Source organism: Amblyraja radiata, chromosome 23 (assembly GCF_010909765.2).
Source record: "Amblyraja radiata isolate CabotCenter1 chromosome 23, sAmbRad1.1.pri, whole genome shotgun sequence".
NCBI lineage: Eukaryota > Metazoa > Chordata > Chondrichthyes > Rajiformes > Rajidae > Amblyraja > Amblyraja radiata.
In genome coordinates, this window is record NC_045978.1 from 10,536,405 (window position 1) to 10,561,299 (window position 24,895).

Below are 24,895 nucleotides of genomic sequence, written 5' to 3' on the forward strand. Positions count from 1 at the left end.
TTAATGAACAAAGAACAGTTGATGTAAGTAACAGTTGTCTTTCTTTCAGATAGCCTTGATCCACTGCATTTTGTTTATAGTCACAACAGGCTCACAGCAGACGTCATCTCCCTGGACCTACACTCAACTCTGCAATATCGAGATAACAAGGACACGTACAGTACGTCAGTCTCCTACTTATTGACTATAGCTCCGCTTTCAGCGCCATAATCCCATCTAAACTAATCTCCAAACTCCTGAATCGAGGAACCAGCAACCCCTCTGCCACTGGAGTCTCTAATTTCTGACCCGTAGATCACAATCAGTAAGGATAGGCAACAATCTATATGTTAAGTTTTAATCTATAATTTGAAAGGGAAAAGGGTAAATCGGAGGTGTCGGTATTACAGTTGAGCAAAGGGGACTATGGAGCCATGAGGGAGGAGTTGGCCAAAGTTGACTGGAAAGATACCCTAGCATGGATGACAGTGGAACAACAATGGCAGGTATTTCTGGGAATAATACAGAAGGTGCAAGATCAGTTCATTCCAAAGAGGAAGAAATATTCCAAGGGGAGTAAGGGGTGACCATGGCTGACAAGGGAAGTCAGGGAGAGTATAAAAATAAAAGAGAAGAAATATAACATAGCAAAGATGAGCTGGAAGCCAGAGGATTGGGTAACTTTTTAAGAGCAACAGAAGATAACTAAAAAGACAATACGGGGAGAAAAGATGAGGTACGAAGGTAAGCTAGCCAAGAATATAAAGGAGGATAGTAAAAGCTTCTTTAGGTATGTGAAGAGGAAAAAACTAGTTAAGGCCAAAGTTGGACCCTTTAAGACTGAAAGGGTGAATTTATTATGGGGAACAAGGAAATGGCAGTACATCAACATGTACTTTGGATCCGTCTTCACTAGGGAAGACACAAACAATCTCCCAGGTGTACAAGTGGCCAGAGGACATAGAGTTTTGGAGACTCTGAAGGAAATTCATATTAGGCAGGAAATTGTGTTGGGTAGACTAATGGGACTGAAGGCCCACATAGGAGATTAGTGGGCAACATTAGAGCACATGGTATTTGGGGTAGGGTGCTGACATGGATAGAAAATTGGTTGGCAGACAGGAAACAAACGGTAGGAATTAACGGGTCCCTTGCAGAATGGCAGGCAGTGACTAGTGGGGTACCGCAGGGCTCTGTGCTGGGACCGCAGCTATTTACAATTTATATTAATGATTTGGATGAAGGGATTAAAAGTAACATTTGCAAATTTGCAGATGACACAAAGCTGGGTGGCAGTGTGAACTGTGAGGAGGATGCTATGAGGATGCAGAGTGACTTGGACAGGTTGGGTGAATGGGCAGATGCATGGCAGATGCAGTTTAATGTGGATAAATGTGAGGTTATCCACTTTGGTGGCAAAAACAGGAAGGCTGGTAATATTATCTAAATGGTGTCAAATTGGGAAAAGGGGGAGTACAATTGGATCTGGGGGTCCTTGTTCATCAGTCAATGAAAGTAAGCATGCAAGTACAGCAAGCAGTGAAGAAAGCGAATGGCATGGTGCCCTTCATAACAAGAGGAGTTGAGTAGGACCAAAGAGTACAGGGTCCTGCATTTGTACAGGGCCCGAGTGAGATCACACCTGGAGTATTGTGTGCAGTTTTGGTCTCTAAACTTGAGGAAGGACATTCTTGCTATTGAGGGAATGCAGCGTAGGTTCACAAGGTTAATTCCCGGGATGGCGGGACTGTCATATGTTGATAGATTGGAGCGGCTGGGCTTGTATACTCTGGAATTTAGAAGGATAAGAGGGGATCCTATTGAAACATATAAGATTATTAAAGGTTTGGACATGCTAGAGGCAGGAAAAAAACATGTTCCCAATGTTGGGGAGTCCAGAACCAGGGGCCATAGTTTAAGAATAAGTGGTTAGCCATATAGAACAGAGATGAGGGAAAACGTTTCCACACAGAGAGTTATGAGTGTGTGGGATTCTCTGCCTCAGAGGGCGGTGTAGGCTGGTTCTCTGGATGCTTTCAAGAGAGAGTTTATCTAAGAGAGTTTAGCTCTTAGGGATAGCGGAGTTAAGGGATATGGAGAGAAAGCAGGAACGGGGTACTGATTGTGGATGATCAGCCATGATCACATTGAATGGCGGTGCTGGCTCGAAGGGCCGAATGGCCTACTCCTGCACCTATTGTCTATTGTCTATAATATATCTTCCACAATAATTCTCAAAACCGGTGCCCCACAAGCATGCATTCTCAGCCCCTTATTATATTCCACATGACTGTGAGGCCAAATTCTGGGCTAACTTAATCTACAAGTTTGCAAATGACATTATAGTGGGCCGGATCTTAAATTATGACAAGATGGATTACCGGAAGAGGAGCATTGCGTCAAATTAACAGCTCAATAGAAGCAAGACAAAGGAATAACTAGCTCCTCCAGAAGGCATGATGGAGTACATGCCTCAATCAACAACTCTGGTCCTGGTGTAAGTGGCTGCAAGCTTCATGTTCCTGGGCATAAATATTACCAACAATCTATCCTCGACCAACCACATTGAAAATACATTTAAAAAAACATAACAATGCCTATATTTCCTTTGGAGACTAAGGAAATTCAGTATGGCTCTTGCGACTACTACCAGCTTCTACAATTGCACTGGAGAAAACATACTATCAGGATGCATCACAACTTGGGGATGTACAGTGACGCAGCAGTAGAGTTGCTGCCTCACTGTGTCAGAGACCTGGGTTGAATCCTAACCTCGGGTGCTGTCTCTACAGAGTTTGTTCTGCACATTCTCCCTGTGACCGTAAGGGTTTTCTGCGGGTGCTTCGGTTTCCTCCCACATTCCAAAGATGAGCAGGTTTGTAGGTTACTTAGTGTCAGTAAGTAATCCTTAGTGTATAGGATAGAACTAGTGAACGCTGGTCAGCGTGGACTCGGTGGGCCGAAAGGCCTGTTTCCATGTTGTGTTTCTAAACTAAACTAAACTAAACTAAACTAAACTAAACTAAAGCTTGATTTGGGAACAGCTCTGCCCAAGACCACAAGAGATTGAAGAGAGCTGAGGATGTAGACCAGTCCATCTCGCAGACCAGACTCCATACCATTGACTCCATCTACACTTCATATTGTCTCAAGAAGCCAACATAATCAAGGACCTTTTGCATGCTGGTCATTCGTTCTTCTCCTCATTCCTATCAGGCAGAAGGTACAAAAGCTTGGAAGCACATACCACCGGACTCAGCAACAGCTACTTCCCCTCTTAACAGGTGGGGGACCAGCATTCTGGCAGGCAGGTTTGCCACTGCTACACGGGTGGTTTTAAACTGAATAAGGGGGGTGGGGTGTCGAATGGGATAGTGGAGGATGGAGTTAAAGGGAAAGGGTTTCTTAAATGTGTGAGCGTAGAGACAGAGGGGTGTAAAATGAGGGTAGAAGCAATAGGTAGCAAGGTGAAAAGTAAAAGTGGCAGGCAGACAAAACCAGGGCAAAAATCAGAAAGGGCCACATTTCAACATAATTGTATAAGGGGTAAGAGTGTTGTAAAAACAAGCCTGAACGCTTTGTGTCTCAATGCAAGGAGCATTCGTAATAAGGTGGATGAGTTGAATGTGCAGATAGCTATTAATGACTATGATATAGTTAGGATCACGGAGACATGGCTCCAGGGTGACCAAGGCTGGGAGCTGAACATCCAGGGATATTCAATATTCAGGAGGGATAGAGAGAAAGGAAAAGGAGGTGGGGTAGCGTTGCTGATTAGAGAGGAGATTAACGCAATGGAAAGGAAGGACATTAGTTTGGAGGATGTGGAATCGGTATGGGTAGAGCTGCGAAACACTAAGGGGCAGAAAACGCTGGTGGGTGTTGTGTACAGGCCACCTAACAGTAGTAGTGAAGTTGGAGATGGTATCAAACAGGAAATTAGAAAGGCGTGCGACAAAGGCAAAACCGTTATAATGGGTGACTTCAATCTACATATAGATTGGGTGAATCAAATTGGCAGGGGTGCTGAGGAAGAGGATTTCCTGGAATGTATGCGGGATAGTTATCTAAATCAACATGTAGAGGAACCAGGAACCAAGAGAGCAGGCTATTTTAGACTGGGTATTGAGTAATGAGGAAGGGTTAGTTAGCAGTCTTGTTGTACGTGCCCCCTTGGGCAAGAGTGACCATAATATGGTTGAGTTCTTCATTAGGGTGGAGAGTGACATTGTTAATTCAGAAACAATGGTTCTGAACTTAAAGAAAGGTAACTTTGAGGGTATGAGACGTGAATTGGCCAAGATTGACTGGCAATTAATTCTAAAAGGGTTGACGGTGGATATGCAATGGAAGACATTTAAAGACTGCATGGATGAACTACAAAAATTGTTCATCCCAGTTTGGCAAAAGAATAAATCAGGGAAGGTAATGCATCCGTGGATAACAAGGGAAATCAGGGATAGTATCAAAGCGAAGGATGATGCGTACAAATTAGCCAGAAAAAGCAGCATACCGGAGGACTGGGAGAAATTCAGAGACCAGCAGAGGAGGACAAAGGGCTTAATTAGGAAAGGAACAAAAGATTATGAAAGAAAACTGGCAGGGAACATAAAAACTGACTGCAAAAGTTTTTATAGATATGTGAAAAGAAAGAGATTAGTTCAAACAAATGTAGGTCCCTTGCAGTCAGAAACAGGTGAGTTGATCATGGGGAACAAGGATATGGCGGACCAATTGAATAACTACTTTGGTTCCGTCTTCACTAAGGAAGACATAAATAATCTGCCGGAAATAGCAGGGGACCGCGGGTCAAAGGAGTTGGAGGAATTGAGTGAAATCCAGGTTAGCCGGGAAGTGGTGTTGGGTAAATTGAATGGATTAAAGGCCGATAAATCCCCAGGGCCAGATAGGCTGCATCCCAGAGTACTTAAGGAAGTAGCTCCAGAAATAGTGGATGCATTAGCAATAATCTTTCAAAACTCTTTAGATTCTGGAGTAGTTCCTGAGGATTGGCGGGTAGCAAACGTAACCCCACTTTTTAAGAAGGGAGGGAGAGAGAAAACGGGGAATTACAGACCAGTTAGTCTAACATCGGTAGTGGGGAAACTGCTAGAGTCAGTTATTAAAGATGGGATAGCAGCACATTTGGAAAGTGGTGAAATCATTGGACAAAGTCAGCATGGGTTTACAAAAGGTAAATCATGTCTGACGAATCTTATAGAATTTTTCGAGGATGTAACTAGTAGCGTGGATAGGGGAGAACCAGTGGATGTGGTGTATCTGGACTTCCAGAAGGCTTTCGACAAGGTCCCACATAAGAGACTAGTATACAAACTTAAAGCACACGGCATTGGGGGTTCAGTATTGATGTGGATAGAGAACTGGCTGGCAAACAGGAAGCAAAGAGTAGGAGTAAACGGGTCCTTTTCACAATGGCAGGCAGTGACTAGTGGGGTACCGCAAGGCTCAGTGCTGGGACCCCAGATATTTACAATATATATTAATGATCTGGATGAGGGAATTGAAGGCAATATCTCCAAGTTTGCGGATGACACTAAGCTGGGGGGCAGTGTTAGCTGTGAGGAGGATGCTAGGAGACTGCAGGGTGACTTGGATAGGCTGGGTGAGTGGGCAAATGTTTGGCAGATGCAGTATAATGTGGATAAATGTGAGGTTATCCATTTTGGTGGCAAAAACAGGAAAGCAGACTATTATCTAAATGGTGGCCGACTAGGAAAAGGGGAGATGCAGCGAGACCTGGGTGTCATGGTACACCAGTCATTGAAAGTGGGCATGCAGGTGCAGCAGGCAGTGAAGAAAGCGAATGGTATGTTAGCTTTCATAGCAAAAGGATTTAAGTATAGGAGCAGGGAGGTTCTACTGCAGTTGTACAGGGTCTTGGTGAGACCACACCTGGAGTATTGCGTACAGTTTTGGTCTCCAAATCTGAGGAAGGACATTATTGCCATAGAGGGAGTGCAGAGAAGGTTCACCAGACTGATTCCTGGGATGTCAGGACTGTCTTATGAAGAAAGACTGGATAGACTTGGTTTATACTCTCTAGAATTTAGGAGATTGAGAGGGGATCTTATAGAAACTTACAAAATTCTTAAGGGGTTGGACAGGCTAGATGCAGGAAGATTGCTCCCGATGTTGGGGAAGTCCAGGACAAGGGGTCACAGCTTAAGGATAAGGGGGAAATCCTTTAAAACCGAGATGAGAAGAACTTTTTTCACACAGAGAGTGGTGAATCTCTGGAACTCCCTGCCACAGAGGGTAGTCGAGGTCAGGTCATTGGCTATATTTAAGAGGGAGTTAGATGTGGCCCTTGTGGCTAAGGGGATCAGAGGGTATGGAGAGAAGGCAGGTACAGGATACTGAGTTGGATGATCATATTGAATGGCGGTGCAGGCTCGAAGGGCCGAATGGCCTACTCCTGCACCTAATTTCTATGTTTCTATGTTATCAGACTTCTGAACAGACTTCTGAACAGTTCTTCCATAAGATAGGGTATAGTTCCAATCTTCCAACTGACCTTAATGTGAATACCAGACTTTATTTCTGTAACTATATTGCTAAAATACTGAAAACTTTATTATTCCCCTTCATGTTTTTCTCTTGGTTCCATCTGTTGTACTTGTGTATGGCTTGATTGTGTTCATGTATAATATAAAAACTCGTCAGTGTATCTCGATACATATGACATTAATAAACCAATACCAATACCCATCGTGTTGTTATTTTACAAGTAAATTCCTGTCAATGCCCTTTATATCCCTAGATTTTTCAGGATTTATTCAGGTATAATTACAAAACTTTGAAAGAATTTAATGTCGAAGGATTTATCAGCAACTTTACATGTTTTTGGGTATCTTTCTTTTAGAATGCAAGAACACTGATAATCATTACTTTATGTTCTTTGACTATAGTCAGTAGCTAATTATAAATTTTCAACCTCAGTTTAAACATTTTTGCGAATGTTTCCAAATTCTATACAGTGACCAAATACTATTCCCTCGAGTTGTTAGAGAAAAACTAGACATTTTTCCAAATTCAGAGAATGCTAATCATGGCAGCAACTTATGTTTACAGCCCAGTCAACATAATAAATATTCCAGAAGATAGGAGTGAAGATAAGGACTTGAGAGGAAGTAAAAAGCTATTTGCTGGAAAAGAATACGAGATTTTTGGTTTGTAAACTAAAGCATAAGAGAGAAGCAATACCACAAAGGGTTATAAAAAAGGTTATAAAAATGAAAATAATAATATTAAAGTCAATATCCAGGAGGATCAGATAGATACAAATGCAGTATATTCGAATTAAATCGCTTTTGAGTTCAAACACATTTGACAACATTTTCAAGACATTAATTTTTATAGTGAATACTGGTCCATTACATGAAAAACAATTTAGTAACTTCCAGATCAAGGTATGCAGTATAAAACTAGAATTTTTCACACAGGAAACATTTGCAAATAAATCACTCTGCATTTCGGCCACTTTTGTTGTAACATTGGCATGAGTCTGGTAGTAGGTTACTGTCTGTTTTCTGAATTAATTAAGTCGTAAATTCAGTATCCTGAAAATACACTTGCAGGAAGATCAAAATATGAAAGGCCAATAAAAGAGATAATCAGAAAAGTAAGCAATCATTTCCTAATATAAAATCCTTTGAAATTTGTTGGTGCATTTGAGACAGCAAACATAAAGGATATTGCTTCCAGAATTAGAGCAGGAATACAGATCTGCTACAAATTAGTTGATTCTGGCTACAAGCTTAGCTAGCTAGCTCCCACTGGAATAATTCAGTTTTAGGGGATGCCTAAATAAACATGCACAAGATGACATGGACTCAAAGTACTAAAACATTCATTTCACGTAGGTCACACAGGTTTTACTCCCAGCAGAGAGCAATAGTTACATCTGCCAGCCATATGTATCATAATCACATATTCCATTGTATGGAGCTAATGCAGTTTAAGTATTTGTATCAATTTTTAAACGTTTATTTAGGCTCCTTTCTCTTCTCCTGATCATACTCCCTTACTGGGAAGTTGGGCATCCATCATGTCTCACTCTGCCAATTGTAATCTGGAACCAGACATAAAGGGATTGATAAAAGTTGTGTGGGCTTTCCAGTGCATCCACATTTTCTTCTCTCCCCTGAGAGGCAACTTTTACTTCACTCAATGTTTCACTAATAGCCTGTGTGAAATTAGGTAGTCAACACAATGACAATTGCAGAAGCAATTTTATTGGAACTTTGCAGCAGATTAGTGATTCAAAAACACACTACATCCCAGACCCGCTCTCAGTCGTATTTGGATGTATGGGTTATTGATCATCTTGCTTAAACAGGTTACAGGGACATGCAGCATGCCTGGAGGAAAAGGATGGGTGACGTTTTGGGTCGGGACCCATCTTACGCCAAACATTGATCACCGATTCATACTAGCTCTATGTTATCCCACGTTTGCATCCGCTCTCCACATGCAAGAGCCAATTTAGGCTAATTAACCTAGAAACCTGCACGTCTTTAAGCATGTGGGCAGAAACCAGAGAGAGGGGAAAGCCACAGGGTCACAGGGAAAATGTGCAAGCTCCATGCAGCAGCACCCAAGGTCAAGATCAAATCTGGGTCTTCATTGAGATAGTAGTTCTAACAGGTGTGCCACTGTGCCATCCTTACGCCCTTATGACGTAATCAAATTAGCAATTACTAAATGTCCAAATTCTCTTACTCAATAACTGAAACAATGAAGACAAATATGCCAAATGCTTTCTTCATAACCCTATGTACCTTCATGGAACTACCAAATTCAGAAACAGCTTCTTCCCCACTGCTGGGGGTTATGGGGAGAAGGCACGAGAATGGGGTTAGGAGGGAGAGATCAGCTATGATTGAATGGTGGAGTAGACTTGATGGGCTGAATGGTCTAATTCTGCTCCTATCACTTATGTTCTTATGACCTTATGACCCACTGTTATCAGACTACTAAATAATCCTCCCAGACGCTAGGGAGTAGTCCCAATCTTCCAACCTACTTCATTGCCGATCTTGGACCTTTTCTCTACAACTCTAACGCTATGCTGCAACACCATATTCTGCATTTAGGTATTTTTCTCTTGGCACTACCTGTATTACTTAGCTATTTGCTTGATGGTATACATATGTGATATTATTTGATTTGACTGGATAGCATGCACGCATGTAAAACCTTTCACTCTATCTCGGCACACATGAAAATAATGAACTAATGCCAGTAACAATGGAGCAAAGGAACAGGTGATGTTTCAGGTCAAGATCCTTATTCAGACTGAAGGGTCACAGCCCGAAACGTCACATACTCCTTCGCTCCATAGATGCTGCCTCACTAGTTCAGTTTCTCCAGCATTTTTGTCTACCTTAGATTTTTCCAGCATCTGCAGTTCTTTCTTAAAAATAATACCAATAACACCTTGATCTCTCTGAATTAAACTCCATCTGCCATTTCTCGGCCCATTTGCCCAGTTGTTGATCTTGCCATAATCGTAGATAACCCTCTTTACGGTCCACCAGTTTTTGTGTCATCCACAAACTTAACAACCACTTACCCTGTATTATGCAGTTTATAGTTTTAAAAAGTCATTAAACATTGTGTACATACTAAGTTAATTTATATTTTAGAGTATTTATTTATGGGTCATGAAGCATGAAATGATTCATTTATGTGAATGATGCAAAACTCTAGCTAATTTTTCACATTTGTTTACATGTGTTTATAGTACTGCACGAAAGCCATATTAATCCACTTTACATATATGTTTTTTTACTTAATTTGTGTAAATGAGAAAGTATCTATCCATGTTTGGCATGTGAGAGGAAACCAAGGCAAACAGAGGGAACCGGAACACACAGGGTCACAGGGAGAAAGTGCAAGCTCCACACAGACAGAACCCGAGGTCAGGATGGAATCAAGGTCTTTGCACCATCAGACAGTAGCTCTTCCAGCTGCGCCACTCTGCATAGTATGCGTGGGTGTGTATAGGTATGTCTCTGTGCACGTACACACAAATATTTATACAGGATTTTAGTCAATTTATTTTCCCACAGCATAGATAAAACATTACTTGAACAATTTCAGTTTTGACTTTCAATACAGTTAAGTGTTTATTTCAAACCATGGCTGGAAAACTGTTTGCAAATATGTTTGTCAGTATTTGATGAAACAGTTTATTTGCAAGCAGGATTTTCATTTGTAAAATGAATGAAAGTGAGTTACTAATACATCATGAAACTGGGATAAATTGCTCCTGTCCTGTTTGACTCACAACCATTGACGTGGTATGTTTTATATATTTCGGCATTCATCTCATTTCCTTGTCATGATATCCCCATTACAGGTGAAAAGAGATCTTCAGTAAATCAATCATATAAGGAACTGCTGGCTCAATATTTTAAAACAATACAATTCCATAAGAGTATAATATAAGGAATATAAAATGTAATTCCGTAAGGTAGGAGAGCCATGAAGAGATTAAATTAAACGTTGATCAAATTTGCATCTAAACAGTAACTTGGTTTACTAAATAATATTAGATCAATCCTTACTTCCATGTGACTTCCAGCTGGAGTTTAATGGTACCCAGGTCAGTAATATCCACGATCATTATTTGAGGCTGTGCTGTGAAGAAATCTGCACTTTCACAAGTCACTGTTCCAACCAAAACAGTCATCAGCCCTTTCATTTCAGCTACCTGTGTTAAAAAAAAAATCATTTTCCAAAGATTCATAGCTTCATTTGTATGAATCAGAGAGACGGTTACAATACTCAAGGATTTTGTCTTACTTATTAAGACTGACATAACCATTCAATATAATTAATATTAAGAACAAAGTATACTGTGTCTAATTTAGCAACAAGGTTAACATTTCTGGCATTAAGTGGAGAGGCTACTGAAAAACAAGTTAATAAAAAAATATCAGAAGAAATAAAACCAAGAGGAAACAATGATTAGTGATATAGAGAGGATCATTGATGCTAATATAATTTTAAATAATCATATTCCTGGATATATAGAGACATGTGTAATATTTTAACTTTCAAACAGAATGAATACATTTTTGAATATAAATATTAATTGTTCATAAATTTCACACACATCTCGAAGGTGGATTATTGTTTATCTTACAATCTTATCTTTAATCAGTAAAATCACCAGTTTCAAATTAGTTTGGCAAACCATTGAATCAATGTAAGGATTTGTTCCATCTGGTCTTCTAATTTCTAATTCAGTACCATTCCCCTGTTCTGTGTTTTGTTAATTTCTAATCTAATTTCCTCATAAAAAGGCCTGATTGATTCTGTTTCCATCATAGGGAATGTTTCATAACCGAACACAGTTTTCCCCAATATTTTACATCTGTGTCCTTGGCTGTGAACCATCTGCTAGTCATAGATGGGAACGTTTTTCCTCTATTTACCCAATCTAAGTCAGTCATAATCTTGAACACCTTTATCAAATCATCTCGCAACCTTCTTCGCTGAGGAGAATCCCATCTTTTTAAATCTAAACCAGCTGATATCACTCATCCATACAGTTATTCTTGTGAATCCCTTAAAGAAGCTCTTCACAAGACTCTGCTAAAAGAGTGGTGACAGGACGTGAAAGCAAAAAGGCTGTTGTAATCTAACCAGTGTTTAGGCAGGCCAGTCAAACATGATTTACCTTTAACAAAGCTATCCCTGATAATAATAATTATAACTTTTCTGTTTTTATACTCATTGCCTCAATTAATGAAGCCTAGGAGTCCCTGTGCTTTTTGCTCTCAACATGCTCGGGATTTTCACGTTTATACCTGGTCCCCTTGTTTCTGTATTCCCTTATGGATTGGACAATTAAATGTACATTGGCTCTCATTTTTCCACCAAAATTTATCAATTCACATTTCTCTATTAAATTTCATCTGCTACGTAGTTGTCCAATCTGCCAGCCTATTGATATATTTTTTAATTTATTACTGTTCGTGTTCTTTGCCATTTTCCCAAGCATTGTGTAATTTACAATTTCAGAACTGTTATCCTGTGTGCCATGCCTGTACAAATATACAGTGCTCCAACACTGATGAATGGGGAACATCACTGTCCACCACCATCTGGTCTTACAAAACAACTCCATATCATTGTGAAGAAGTTACCCAACCTCAAACATCAGCTATCCATTTCCCTCCACTGATGTTGCCCGACCCACTAAGTTTCTTCAGCGGATTAATTTTCACTCTAGATTCCAGCATCTGCAGTCTCTTGTGTTTCCATTTCAAACTTCATTGTTTTCTGCTTAAAGCTATTTTCTATCCATACCATACCAGCCCTTTGATTCCATGGGATTAACCAGCCTTGTACAACTAGTATATACAATATCTTCTATGCAGATTACTTTCCTTTCATAAACCTTCTCCGTTGCCTCATCAAAAAATTCAATTAGGTTGTCCAAACACATTTTGTCTTTAACAAACCTATGTGACATCTTATTCATCAACTCTACCAGTTCTAAGTACCTATTGATATTTTTCCCAATGTTGTTTCTGAAAATATTCCAATAACTGTTTTGTGTTCCGTTTGGTTTATTATAGTCTACCCTGATATAATAAACAAATTCCTTCCCTATTACTATGTTATAGTGACCCTTATTCTTATTTTCCATTACAATATGATAGGGTCGCCCATTAGACAATTCATTTACCGACTTGGAAAACCTAATGACAGGTTTAACACTGCAATACCAGTAACCCTAAAAAAATGCGGAGGTTACAAGAAAGCTATGCGACATGTGAATCAAAACATTTATGCTGTTGCCAATTATTAATTAATCAATGATGTTTAAAGGACCATATATTAAAACTAGGTGCTCAGATTACAATACCCTCCCCCTCTCACTTCTTCCCCCTATAAACCTACCTCCCCTTCTTCCCACCCTCTCCACTAACCCCTCCTCAAATTGTACCTATTTCTCCCGTCCCCTCCCCTTTTCGCCGAAGTTCCATGCTTTAGCTTCACAATTCACAACTCTTCAATTCTTTTGTCTCACACCTTCTGTCTTTTCATCACTGGCCTTCGTCTAACCATCTGCCTATCAAAAAACACTCCTCATCTGCGTTGAGCGATTACCTGCCAGGCTTAGTCCTGCCCCTACTCTCTTCCATCTTCTTTCTCCCCTCCACAATCAGTCTGAAAAAGGGTCGCAACCCAAAAGGTCACTAATCCATATTCTCCCGAGATGCAGGCAGACCTTACTCTGTGTATTCCTCCAGCACTTCGTGCCTTCCTTTGTAAACCAGCAACTGCAGTTCCTTGTTTCTGCTAAGATTAGATCATTGCATCAAACACCCATGTAGAATCCACTGGGTAGCGCCAGCAATGGTTGCCTCGCAAACAGTTTGTCTGTCCCTTCCTTCTTTGTTGTTTGTTTGTATGTGTTAAATGTGTGTTTTTAGTGGGGGGGGGACCTTTTTCTAATTAGTTGACCATATTTAGGATTTAGGCCATCGACGGAGATGCGATTTTTTTCCGTATCGTATCTCCATCCGCACTGTGGCCTAACATCGAGGAGTTGGCGGCCTTTCCTGGAGACTGACTTCGAGAGCTCCACCACGGGAGCCTGCGGACTTAACATCACAGAGCTCGCGATACCTGTCGGGGATTGACTTTGGGGCTCCAACCGTGGGAGCCTGCGGACTTTAACATCGCAGAGCTCGTGGACTCTGGTTAGAGACCGACTTCGGGAACTCCAAGCCGCAGGAGCTTCGACCACCATGACATTCAGAATTTCCACATGATCAGACAATTACAGAAATCCAGAATTAATTGCCAGTGGTTTCCCACTACATTACAGAGATGGAGATCAGTCAGCTAGTGGGAAGTTATGAAGATTCCCTGCCACTTACAGGAAGGACCTCCCAAAGATTCTGCACAAATTGGGGATCACACAGGGAATATTTTGCTATTGATTTAAATGGAAGGGCTTTGTGGGGCTTTGTACGTATTTGTTCATTAAGATTTTTTAAGTGTTTATTTAAAGTTTTTTAGTTTTAATGTGTTTTAAATTGTGCTTGTATTTTTGCTTTTGCATTTTTATTTATTTTAATGCTTTCAATAGTTCCTGAGAGATTTGATTGCCTTTGAATGTTTCTGAGACATTCTTCCGCAGCTATATTTATGTTCCATGACGTAGTTGTAGAGGGTTTTATTACAGAGGATCTGACCAGCTATACCCTGCATGTTTCCATTGGGAGGAGCATATGTGGGAGTTTAACACTGACCATAGGTTCAACACATTGGGTTACTAATTTACTGGGACATACTTATGGCTGATACTCATAGTGAACTGTTTGAGAAAGAATTTGGTGAGGTTTTCTACATCTTATTGACATTTGGAATTCCTGGAAAGCCAAACAGTTAGCTGATTGCCAAATAATTATTTGTTTGAGAGAGAACAATCCTAACCATGTGCAGAAAATCTGAAAAAAGCAAATCAATAAAGTTAACATATACTATTTTATACATTTATTTTTATTTTTTTTATTTTATTATTTATTTCGAACAGAATAAAAGAATAAAAAGCAAGTGTGAAACAGCGTACAAAAAACAAACCAAGAATATTTATAAAGTGTCATAAACAATATCTATAAATAAATGAAATCGTATGTGACTGAAAAGGAGCAGGAAGAAGCCAAAGTTTATTAATTCCCACCCCCTATTCAACTGCTTGTAATTATCTTATACAAATTTAGCAGCTATATGTACACCATATGTACACCAGCCACTATATGTACACCAAATTATTTACATTTATACATTTGATTTAAGTAGTAAACTAATTACATTTGATTTAAGTAGTAAACTAATGGGATGTAAATCTAGTTCCAGGTTATTTTTCCTCCTCAGAGGGATCTTTGGAAGGTTTAAGGTTCAAGTAGACTATACTTGATCAGTCACGCAGCATGCTGAGAATTGGCCTCCAAGATTATAGACTTGAGAGGTGAAAGAAAAGTAAATCTCCAAATAGATAATGGGGAGAACTCATCGGACTCATTCGAGTTTAATTCAGATAATGGAGTTTAATTCAGATAAGTGTGAGGTGTTGCATTTTGGGAAGTCAAACCAGGACACGAACCTTCACTGTGAACATTAAGGCCCTGGGAGTGTTGTAAAGTGGAGGGATCTGAGGGATCTAAGGGTACAAGTACATCAAACAAGATTTTTGGTTTGCTGGCTTTCATCAGTCAGGGAAATGAGTAAGTCATGACATTATGGCAAGACAGCACCTGGAGTATTGTGTTTAGTGTTGGTCACTGTGCGAGAGGGAAGATGCCATTAAGCTGGGATGATTATTCCAAGATTTGAGATCCTACTGGGAAAATATAGGGTGAATGCACATAATCTTGTTCTCATGGCAGTGGATTCAACAACAAGGCGGCCGTGGTTTAAGGTGAGAGGGGAAAATGTCATAGGAACCCGAGGAACCACTTTTTCATACAGAGGGTGGTGGGTAAATGGAACAAGCTGCCAGAGGAATTAGTTGAGGCAGGTTTAATAACAACATTTAAAATGCATTTGGACTGGCACATAGATGGGAAAGCATCAGAGGGGTATGGGCCAAATGCGGAAAATGGGATGGGTTTAGATGGGGCATCTTGGTCGGCATGAATGAATTAGGCTGAGTGACTTGTGTCCGTGCCGTATGACCCTTCGACAACATTCTAGACAATTTAGGAATGAAAGTGGGAGCTCTATCACCTGCTCAAATGTGCTTTACTTAAGCTTGAAGTTAGTAATGCTAGCATACTTTAATGAAGTATACAAAATAAATTAAGTACCTTTATTTCAATATCTTCATTAAGGTGAGGAAGGAAGACCATCTCCTCTTCATCCCATGTTTGTCTGTCATCAGCATCAATTTTTCCTTTTAATTTCCATCTCTGTCGACCATACCTAATCAATACCTACATAAAATCAAGATGTGATTCTGTTTTTAGAAATTGGTCTTACAAGGAGCCACAGAATCTTCCCGTAAAAACACAACAAAATGTTTGATTATTAGCATTCAAAAAAGATTTATATAGAGCTCTTAGGGCCAGCAGAATCAAGGGGTATGGGGAGAAGGCAAGAACGGGGTACTGATTGTGGATGATCAGCCATAATCACATTGAATGGCGGTGCTGGCTCGAAGGGCCGAATGGCCTACTCGTGCACCTATTATACATCACTAGATGTATAATAATGGATTTATACAACCTGTTGAATGAAGCTTTAAATTGATTTGAATAGAATAAGACTAGAATTAACAGGTTTTTAATTAGAAATGGCACAAGTGCCTCCTCCATAGCTCAGCCAAATCATCTCACATGTGGTTTTGTAGTTCAGCTTAGGAAAGTCATGTCTGTTTTTCTAGTCCGCATCAAATTAAGTAATATCAGCTCAGAAACTGACATATCATGCAATTAGCTTTGGTGCATTTGGGTAAATCAGCAGTAAATGAACCAGTCCATCTTCCTGACAATTATTTACCATTTTTTGTATCAGTTTAATATCATGCTTCAAAAACTGACAGTCCGATGATGTATTGGGGCATGCCTAGCACCTGTGGTTTTGTAACCCAACAAAGTGGCATATCAGCAGAAATAAATAAAAGACAAATTTATTTTACATTATCTTAAATTAGAACTGAGCGACAAAGTGCACACAAAAAGTGAAAAGACTTTCATTAAAAGGAGATTCCCAGTTGCAGAAATGATCAGTTTTACATCCCTGAAAGCGATCATCCCAAAGTTAGACCACATCTTCATTTTGTGCTCTGCAAATATTAGTAAGTTCTGGAAGCCTGCAACCTACTTAGCTTTCACACACTGCAAAATCACACCTTGCTGCCTGTGCCTCAAAGCTAAAATGGAAAGATTTATGAAAATATTTAAGAAGGTTATGCAAACTTTTGTGCTGAAAGCAAATCATGGAAACAAAATGGGAATGCCAGGAGCTATTTTTGCTCAACCTTTGTGTGTACATCTTGTAGTTACACTCCATCAGATTGATGAGCAATATCTATGCAATTATGACTACACCAAGAAAAACAGTATGAAAGTAGATGCAGGGTAACATCTACATGCTGGGTAAAGTCAAATCTACATTATTACAAGCAGGGGATACCATTCTGAATAAATGTGATAACTATATAAGATGCTACTAACTGTACATGATATGCATACATTTGAATGACCACCACAAAAAGATCTATGATCACAGCATATGGTTCACAAGAGGCAGCATTATTTAAAGCACTCAAAAGACCACACACTGGTTGAAATCCAAAATAATTAAGCTTGAGGTTGCAAAGAAACTGAGCAACTGCAGTTGAACAGCCAATGTCCCCTTGTTCAGAAATTGCTAAGTGTTTTCCATCAGGGAAGTGTAAACTTTCCTTATATCTGAATGATTTTTGCCCCAACAAGTTGCAGTTTTCATTCATCTTTAGGTAGAAGCTCACAACCAGAGTTGTGATAAAGGGTGGTGAGCTGAAGGACAGAAAGGGAGGGGGGGGGGTGGGGTTAGAGGTGGAATTAAGGAGTGTGTTGAATGATTATGCCATCTGCAGTGTGTAAATCAGAAGAATTTGTGTGATGGAGAGACGTGGGATAATGACAAAGAGGATTAGTCATGAAAATAACAGCGTTTCCCTTTCATCCCCATCATAGGCCAAGGATTCAGTAATGACTGCTGTAATAATGGCAACGATGAGAAATTATAATGAGAAAGTGCTCTGCCCTGCCACCTTTTCTAGCTGTGATTGTGTCCCATTTTATTTTGTAAGGGGGAGAACAGTATGCTAGTTACAAACAGACATCAGCTTGTCACTGTTAAATAGCTGGTAGCAGCATGTCAGGTGTAATATACAGGGTAAGGTTTGCAGCAATCTAAGCTTGAGATGGCAAAGAGGAGCCTGTGAATGTTAGATGTGAGAAAAGTTTTTGATAGAAGTGTGATGATTAGAGTACTGCCTGAGCTTGGTGCTAAAGTTAATGGAGGAAGATACTTGGTGCTTGATTCCTGGAACTGGTTATCAGAGTTATCTGCTGTATGTTTTCAATATGTGACTATCATTTAGAACCTCTGTTCACATTCTGAGTATTACAACAGTTAATTTTGTAGCTGAATGTAATTTTATTTGACTTCACGTAGTGCCAGATTCAGTAACAGATTTATCTCCATTGTTATCAGACTACTGAACGGGTTTCCCTTAAGATAAGGGTGAAGCCCCAATCTCCCAACCTACCTCATTGTGGTTCTTGGACTTTTTTTTATCAGCACTTTCTCTATGGTTGTAATGCTATATTCTGCACTCTGTTTTATTTTCTCTCTGCATGACCTTTTGTACTTGTATATGGCTTGGTTGCACTCGTGCGTCATATCATTTGACTGGATTGCATTTGAACAAATGTTTTTCCACTGTATTTTGGGCCACATGACAATAATAAACTAAACCAATACCAGAGAGCCTATTTACAGCTTCTGATGACTGTTCATAGGCTTAAACACCATTCCCAATATAAGAGTTAATGGAGCAGGTGGTGAGGTGGTGGACTATCTTAATTTTGTATCCACTTTTGCAGTTTGGAGAGTCCACTAATCATCATTTGTGCATAACGTATCTTAATCCATTGTGGATCATCCTAATGCAGTTGATGATAACTTAGCATATCTTCTGGAAAGAGAAGAATCTGCACACCAAGACTACATTTACAGATTTCAAGAGGAAATCTCCTGTTGCAGACGATATATTGCATTGTTCTGATATGAAGACAAATTTTGTTGGAATAGGGTTTAGATACCAGACACAAATGACTTAGTATCATGGAGTTATACATAGTTGAAATAGGCCTTTCAATCCATCATGTCCATGCAATCATCACAAGCCATATATGCTAAACACATTTACTGTACAAACATTTGCACTGTATCTTTCTAAGCCTTGGTAGTTCAAATGTTTTCTACATTTTTAAATGAGGTGAGAGTTCCAGTCATCATCCCTTCGGACACCAAACACCTTCTGGGTGAAAATTATTTATCTTCAGATCGTTTCCAAACTTTTTACCCCTTACATTATACTGATGCCCTCTGGTTTTGACACGTTCACTTTCAGAAACGTTTGCTTCTAACCATTCTTCATAATTTTGCACATCTCTTTCTGGTCCCTCCGCTGCGCCAAGGAAACAAAACCAGCATTGCTGCTCCACTTAAATGAAAAGCTCCAAACAGGAAACGTCCTGGTGAATCTCCTCTGCACCTTCCCAAATGCCATCATATTATTTTATTGTATGGCAATCTGAACTGTGGCAAGACAAAACTCCAGCTATGGCCTAACCAATGTTTTATAAAGGTAAGTCATAACATTCCCTGCTCTTGTATTCTATGGTCTGGTTAATCCTGCAAAATGATTCTAAGAGCATGCTGATATGCAGTAAGAATCTGCTAGAGTTTGAAGGTACATATTAAATCAAGCTTAGCGCTCTGGGAGTACCATTGCATAACATCTAGTAAAATTGCACTGATCTTCAAATTGTATTCTATGGTTGATGGGGCAGCTTTATAACATTTCAGCGCACTAGATCATATTTTAAAGCTTTAAGGGAAGACCTTACCATCATATAATGTCATCAGCTAATGAAAGGTCCATAAAAGTTGCTGTTCAAAAAGGATGGCCTACATCCTAAATATGGTCAAGTAATTAGACCATTAATTGGGCTGAGCAATTATATGCTAATGAATTAACCTTGCGGCACTGGAGACAGAAGGTTAATTATTCACTTCATGTTCACCATAGCAACCATAAACAGCCTACTAAAATGATAACATGATGCACAATTATGTCAATGCAAATCACTCCCTTCAGAATTTCACTAAATGGGGATACTTTCCACTGTCTCCACCGTACCAAGTTTTCATCCCACTTAATTCCTGCTACTCCCACATGAACAATGTTTCTTTTCAGTTGTTGCTCTGCAGAAACTCTAAGATGGCTTGATTTAATTAAGAATTGAATCTATCTGCAATAATCATGGATAATTTTGATTTAATGGAATGCCATATAGAATAGAAGCTTTATAGGTACAATTAACAGTACCCTTAATTTATATTCAGTCATTTGGAAAATAATTCATTCAGGTATTTGCAACAATGCATTTCTGTTCTGAATCATTTTATATGACTGCTCCATCAGAAATACCACTTTACTATGAAGATAAGTTAAGTTATTCTCAGTGCTGCTCTATAAATAATGGTGCAATTGAAGAGCAGATTGTTTGAATAGTAATCTAGCAATTGTATTTTCTTGGGAAAATGTCAAATAAGACACAAAGGAATAGTGTGGTGTACAAACAGAGTTCAGATGAATCCATCACCAGAACATTTTGGAATAAATACACGTGTATTTTCCAACAAAATGTAAATCAATATCTACTAATACATTTTAATTCATTTCAGCAAATGAAGTGATCAATAACCTGTTTTGTATGTCACCTTGGTTCATTTAAAAAATGAATATAAAAGCAAGGATGTAATGTTGAAGCTATATGAGGCACTATTTAGATCACATTTGGAGTATTGTGGGCAGTTTTGGGCCCCATAACTGAGGAGGGATGTGATGCATTAGAGAGTGATCAGAGGACATTTATGGGATTGATCCCAGAGATGATTGGGTTAAAGAATGATGAGTGTTTGACAGTTCTGGGTCTATACACGCTGGAGTTTAAAACGATGAGCAGAGATCTCACAGAAACCTTAGATAGACACAAAAAGCTGGAGTAACTCAGTGGGACAGGCAACATCTCTGGAGAGAAGGAATGGGTAATGTTTCGGGTCGAGACCCTTCTTCTGACCTACCTAAATAGAAACCTACCATATAATGAAGGGCGTGGATAGAGTGGATGTAGAGAGGATGTTGTTCCACTTGTGGATAAGTCTCGGACCAGAGGGCACAGCCTCCGAATAAAGGATGTACCTTTAGAAAAGCGATGATAAGGAATTTTTTAGCCAGAGGGTGGTGAATCTGTGGAATTTATTGCTACAGACAGCTGTGGAGGCCGTCAATGGATATTTTTAAAGTGGAGATTGACAGGTACATGATTAGAAAGGGTGTCAAAGGTTACAGGGAGAAGGCAGGAGAATGGGGTTGAGAGGGAAAGATAGATCAACCACGATTAAATGGCAGAGTAAACTCTTTGAGCCGAATGGCCTAATTCTGCTCCTGGGCCTTATGAACATGAACATATTTTGTAACACACTCAGTCCTTATTATACAAAATACAAAAAAAACATACACTTTTCATGTCATAATTAAAGATCCAATGATAAATCTTTTTATACTACAAAGGACATGTACTTTGCATCTGTCTTCACAAATGAAAGTGATGGTATGAAAGACTGAAAGAAGACAAAGTGGTTTTGGTCAGGATGGCTATCGGTAGGGGAGACAAACAAAAAAATAATACTGAATGGTGCTGGATAGCATATTCAGTTGAAATACATCCAAGTTGCTGGAAAATATAACAAAGGTAAAAATAGCAAAGGCCAATTGGTCAGACCTATTAATGGGTGTTTTAGAGGGGATTTAAGGGGGAAAAGGTTGTTAAATGGGGCAACTGTCTTACAGCACCAGAGGCCTGGGTTCAATCCTAACTACGGGTGCTCTCTGTATGGCGTTTGTGTGTTCTCCTTGTGACCGTGTGAGTTTTATCCAAGTATTCCAGTTTCCTCCCACATTCCAAAGACGTACAGGTTTGTAGGCACCAAGGCAAATTCCTTGTATGTGATTACTTGGCCAATAAACTTACTTACTTAGGTTAATTGGCTTCTGTAAATTGTAGGAAAATTATGAAATGGATATGATTACAACAATTATAGAGCAAAAAGAGATTGTGAAAGATCGATGCTTTTATTCTTTCTGGTGGATATTAGGGTTAGTTTTGAAGGAGTTAGATATGGTGGATAACCAACCTTTAAAAAAGGGAAAGTTAGTGTGAAGTATTTGCAGCATTGTAATTGAGTAAATATTGAGTGAATATCCAGCTCCCTATTTGGTTATACAGGATCATGTAATATATATATATCATGATTACCTCATGGAGCACCCAGTATGGGTTCCATTTCATTTATGAGTTATCTCTTTATTTCACAAAATCTGTTCACTTGGGTAATATTATTTATTACACACCATAGATGTCATACAAACTAAACAAAGAAACCAACCTACCCAATACACTACCTGTTTCTTGCTAAAGAAAAGAGAGACATATTCTTTCTCAGACACTAGTGTTAAAGAGATGGTACAGTAATGATCGGTCATTGTACTATTTCATCGATAAGCTGACTTTAGTGGAATCTCACACCAGGAGTGGCGTATATAGCAGAAAAATGTAATGGAAAAAATCATTGTAATAATAAGAAACCTATTGCCTCAAGTTAAGTTTCAACAAAAGAAAATACTTTGGACAAAAGAGCAGTGTAATTTTTTCTAGTGTTTTACTTTCAACCATTGCCGCCTTGGAATAAGCTATTTGAGTAATATCATGGCAAGAAAGTGATGGAAGTTTGATGATATATGAACGCACCTCATAATGATCACCTGGGCATAAACGCGCAAAACCAATCAAACCTAGAAATTCATAGAGAAGAGGTGATTAGTTCAAATCATACACATGCTGGGCGATGTATATCACAATGTGCGATCATAAATTAATCAACAAAAATAAGAAAGATAGCATTTGTAACCTCAGGGCATTTGCAACCTTCACGAATAAAACTGATATTGATTGATATTGATTGATATTAATATTGGCATTTAAAACTGCTTTACACCCAATGTTAAAGTGTTACAATATATTGAAATTGCAGCCAATTTGTACAAACGGGGTGTGCATCCACTTGAATACATTCATCACATCACATTTTCCTTTCAGCATGAAAGGTGTTCAGATGACCCATTGCGTCTATCCCAGTTCTCAGAGCAATCCACCCCCCTGGAACTTATTATCGCCACTCTAGTTTTCTATCCACACACCTACCTGCACTAAAGATAACATAAATACAAATAACTGACCAACCTGCACTTAGGGATGTGGAAAGAAACCAGAGCACGATGAAGAAACCCCCATAGTCTCAGGGGGAATATGCAAACTCAACACAGACAGCACCTGAGGTTAGGATTGCACAAGGCTTGTTGAAGCTAAAGAAGCAGCACTAATTGCTGCACAACATTGTTGCTCATAATATTAAGCAGTTACCAAATGCATCTCTCCTTTATGGGAAAGTGTCACAAACAGCAGACTAATACACGAGAACAAATCTGTTTTAGTAATGTTGGCTGAGATAAGTATTAACCAGGGTAGCAGAACTTCACATCTAGATTTCTTCAAATGGTATATTTTTTGTCAATGAAAGGTCAGACAGAACCTCTTTATGATCTCAGTGTACCAAATTACCAATCATCCTTATACAAAGTACTATCTTGAGTCGATTGTTAAAAATATTATAGCAGCACATTTGGAAAGCAGTGACAGGATCGGTCAAAGTCAGCATGGATTTATGAAGGGGAAATCATCGTTGACTAATCTTCTGGAATGTTTTGAGGATGTAACAAGTAGAATGGATACGGGAGAGCCAGTGGATGTGGTGTATCTGCACTTTCAAAAAGCCTTTGACAAGGTCCCACACAAGAAATTAGAACACATTGGTATTGTGGGTCGGGTATTGACGTGGCTAGAGAACTGGTTGGCAGACAGAAAGTAAAGAGTAGGTATTCATGGGACCTTATCAGAATGGCAGGCGATGACTAGTGGGGTGTTGCAAGGCTCGGTGCTGGGACCCCAAAAATTTACAATATATATTAACGGTTTAGATGAGGAGATTAAATGTGATATCTCCAAGTTTACGGATGACACAAAGCTGGGTGGCAGTGTGAGCTGCGATGAGGATGCTATGAGGCTGCAGGGTGACTTGGATAAATGTGAGGTTATCCACTTTGTTGGCAAGAACAGGAAGGCAGATTATTATCTGAATGGTGTCAAATTAGGGAAAGGGGAGGTGCAACGAGACCTGCGTGTGCTTGTACACCAGTCACTGAAAGTAAGCATGCAGGTACAGCAGGCAGTGAAGAAAGCTAATGGCCTTCATTGCGGGAGGATTTGAGTTTAGGAGCAATGAGGTCCTACTGCAGTTGTGCAGGGCCCTGGTGAGACCACACCTGGAGTATTGTGTGCAAATTTGGTCTCCTAATTTCAGGAAGGACATTATTGCTATTGAGGGAGCACAGCGTAGGTTCACCAGGTTAATTCCCGGGATGGCGGGACTGACATATGATGAAAGAATGGGTCGACTGAGCTTGTATTCACTGGAATTTAGAAGGATGAGAGGGTATCTTATAGAAACATATAAAATTCTTAAAGGATTGGACAGGCTAGATGCAGGAAAATTATTCCCGATGTTGGGAGAGTCCAGAACCAGGGGTCACAGTTTAAGAACAAGGGATAGGCCATTTGGGACTGAGATGAGGAAAAACTTCTTCACCCAGAGAGTTCTGAATCTGTGGAATTCTCTGCCAAAGAAGGCAGTGGAGGCCAATTCACTAGATGTTTTCAAGAGAGAGTTAGATTTAGCGCTTAAGACTAAATGATATTGGGAAAAAGCATGAACAGGGTACGGCTCAAAGGGCCGATTAGCCTCCTCCTATGTTTCTATTTTGGAGTAAAATTTGGCACTAAATTAACAAAATCAGAAAACTACAGAACTTCTCAACAGATAAGGCACTATCTGTGGGGAGAGAAACAGATTTTTATTTAACCAGAAACAAACTTAGTGGGTCAAGTTGCATCTATAGAGGCAAAGAGAT

At 39.5% G+C, this 24,895-nt stretch overlaps 1 protein-coding gene across 7 annotated transcripts in view; it reads right to left on the minus strand.

Moving 5' to 3' along the window:
• ripor3 (RIPOR family member 3) overlaps positions 1 to 24,895 on the minus strand; it is a 146,361-nt gene that overhangs the window by 25,446 nt on the left and 96,020 nt on the right. For all 7 annotated transcript variants that reach the window (XR_004415443.1, XM_033041533.1, XM_033041532.1 and 4 more), the window contains 3 exons: positions 22,620 to 22,663; positions 15,837 to 15,962; positions 10,572 to 10,717 (listed from right to left, as the gene is read on the minus strand). Coding sequence is in view for 6 of the 7 variants with exons in the window: in XM_033041533.1 (XP_032897424.1) it covers positions 10,572 to 10,717; positions 15,837 to 15,962; positions 22,620 to 22,663 (316 nt within the window). In the remaining variant the exon portion in view is untranslated. The remainder of the gene's footprint in view (positions 1 to 10,571; positions 10,718 to 15,836; positions 15,963 to 22,619; positions 22,664 to 24,895) is intronic.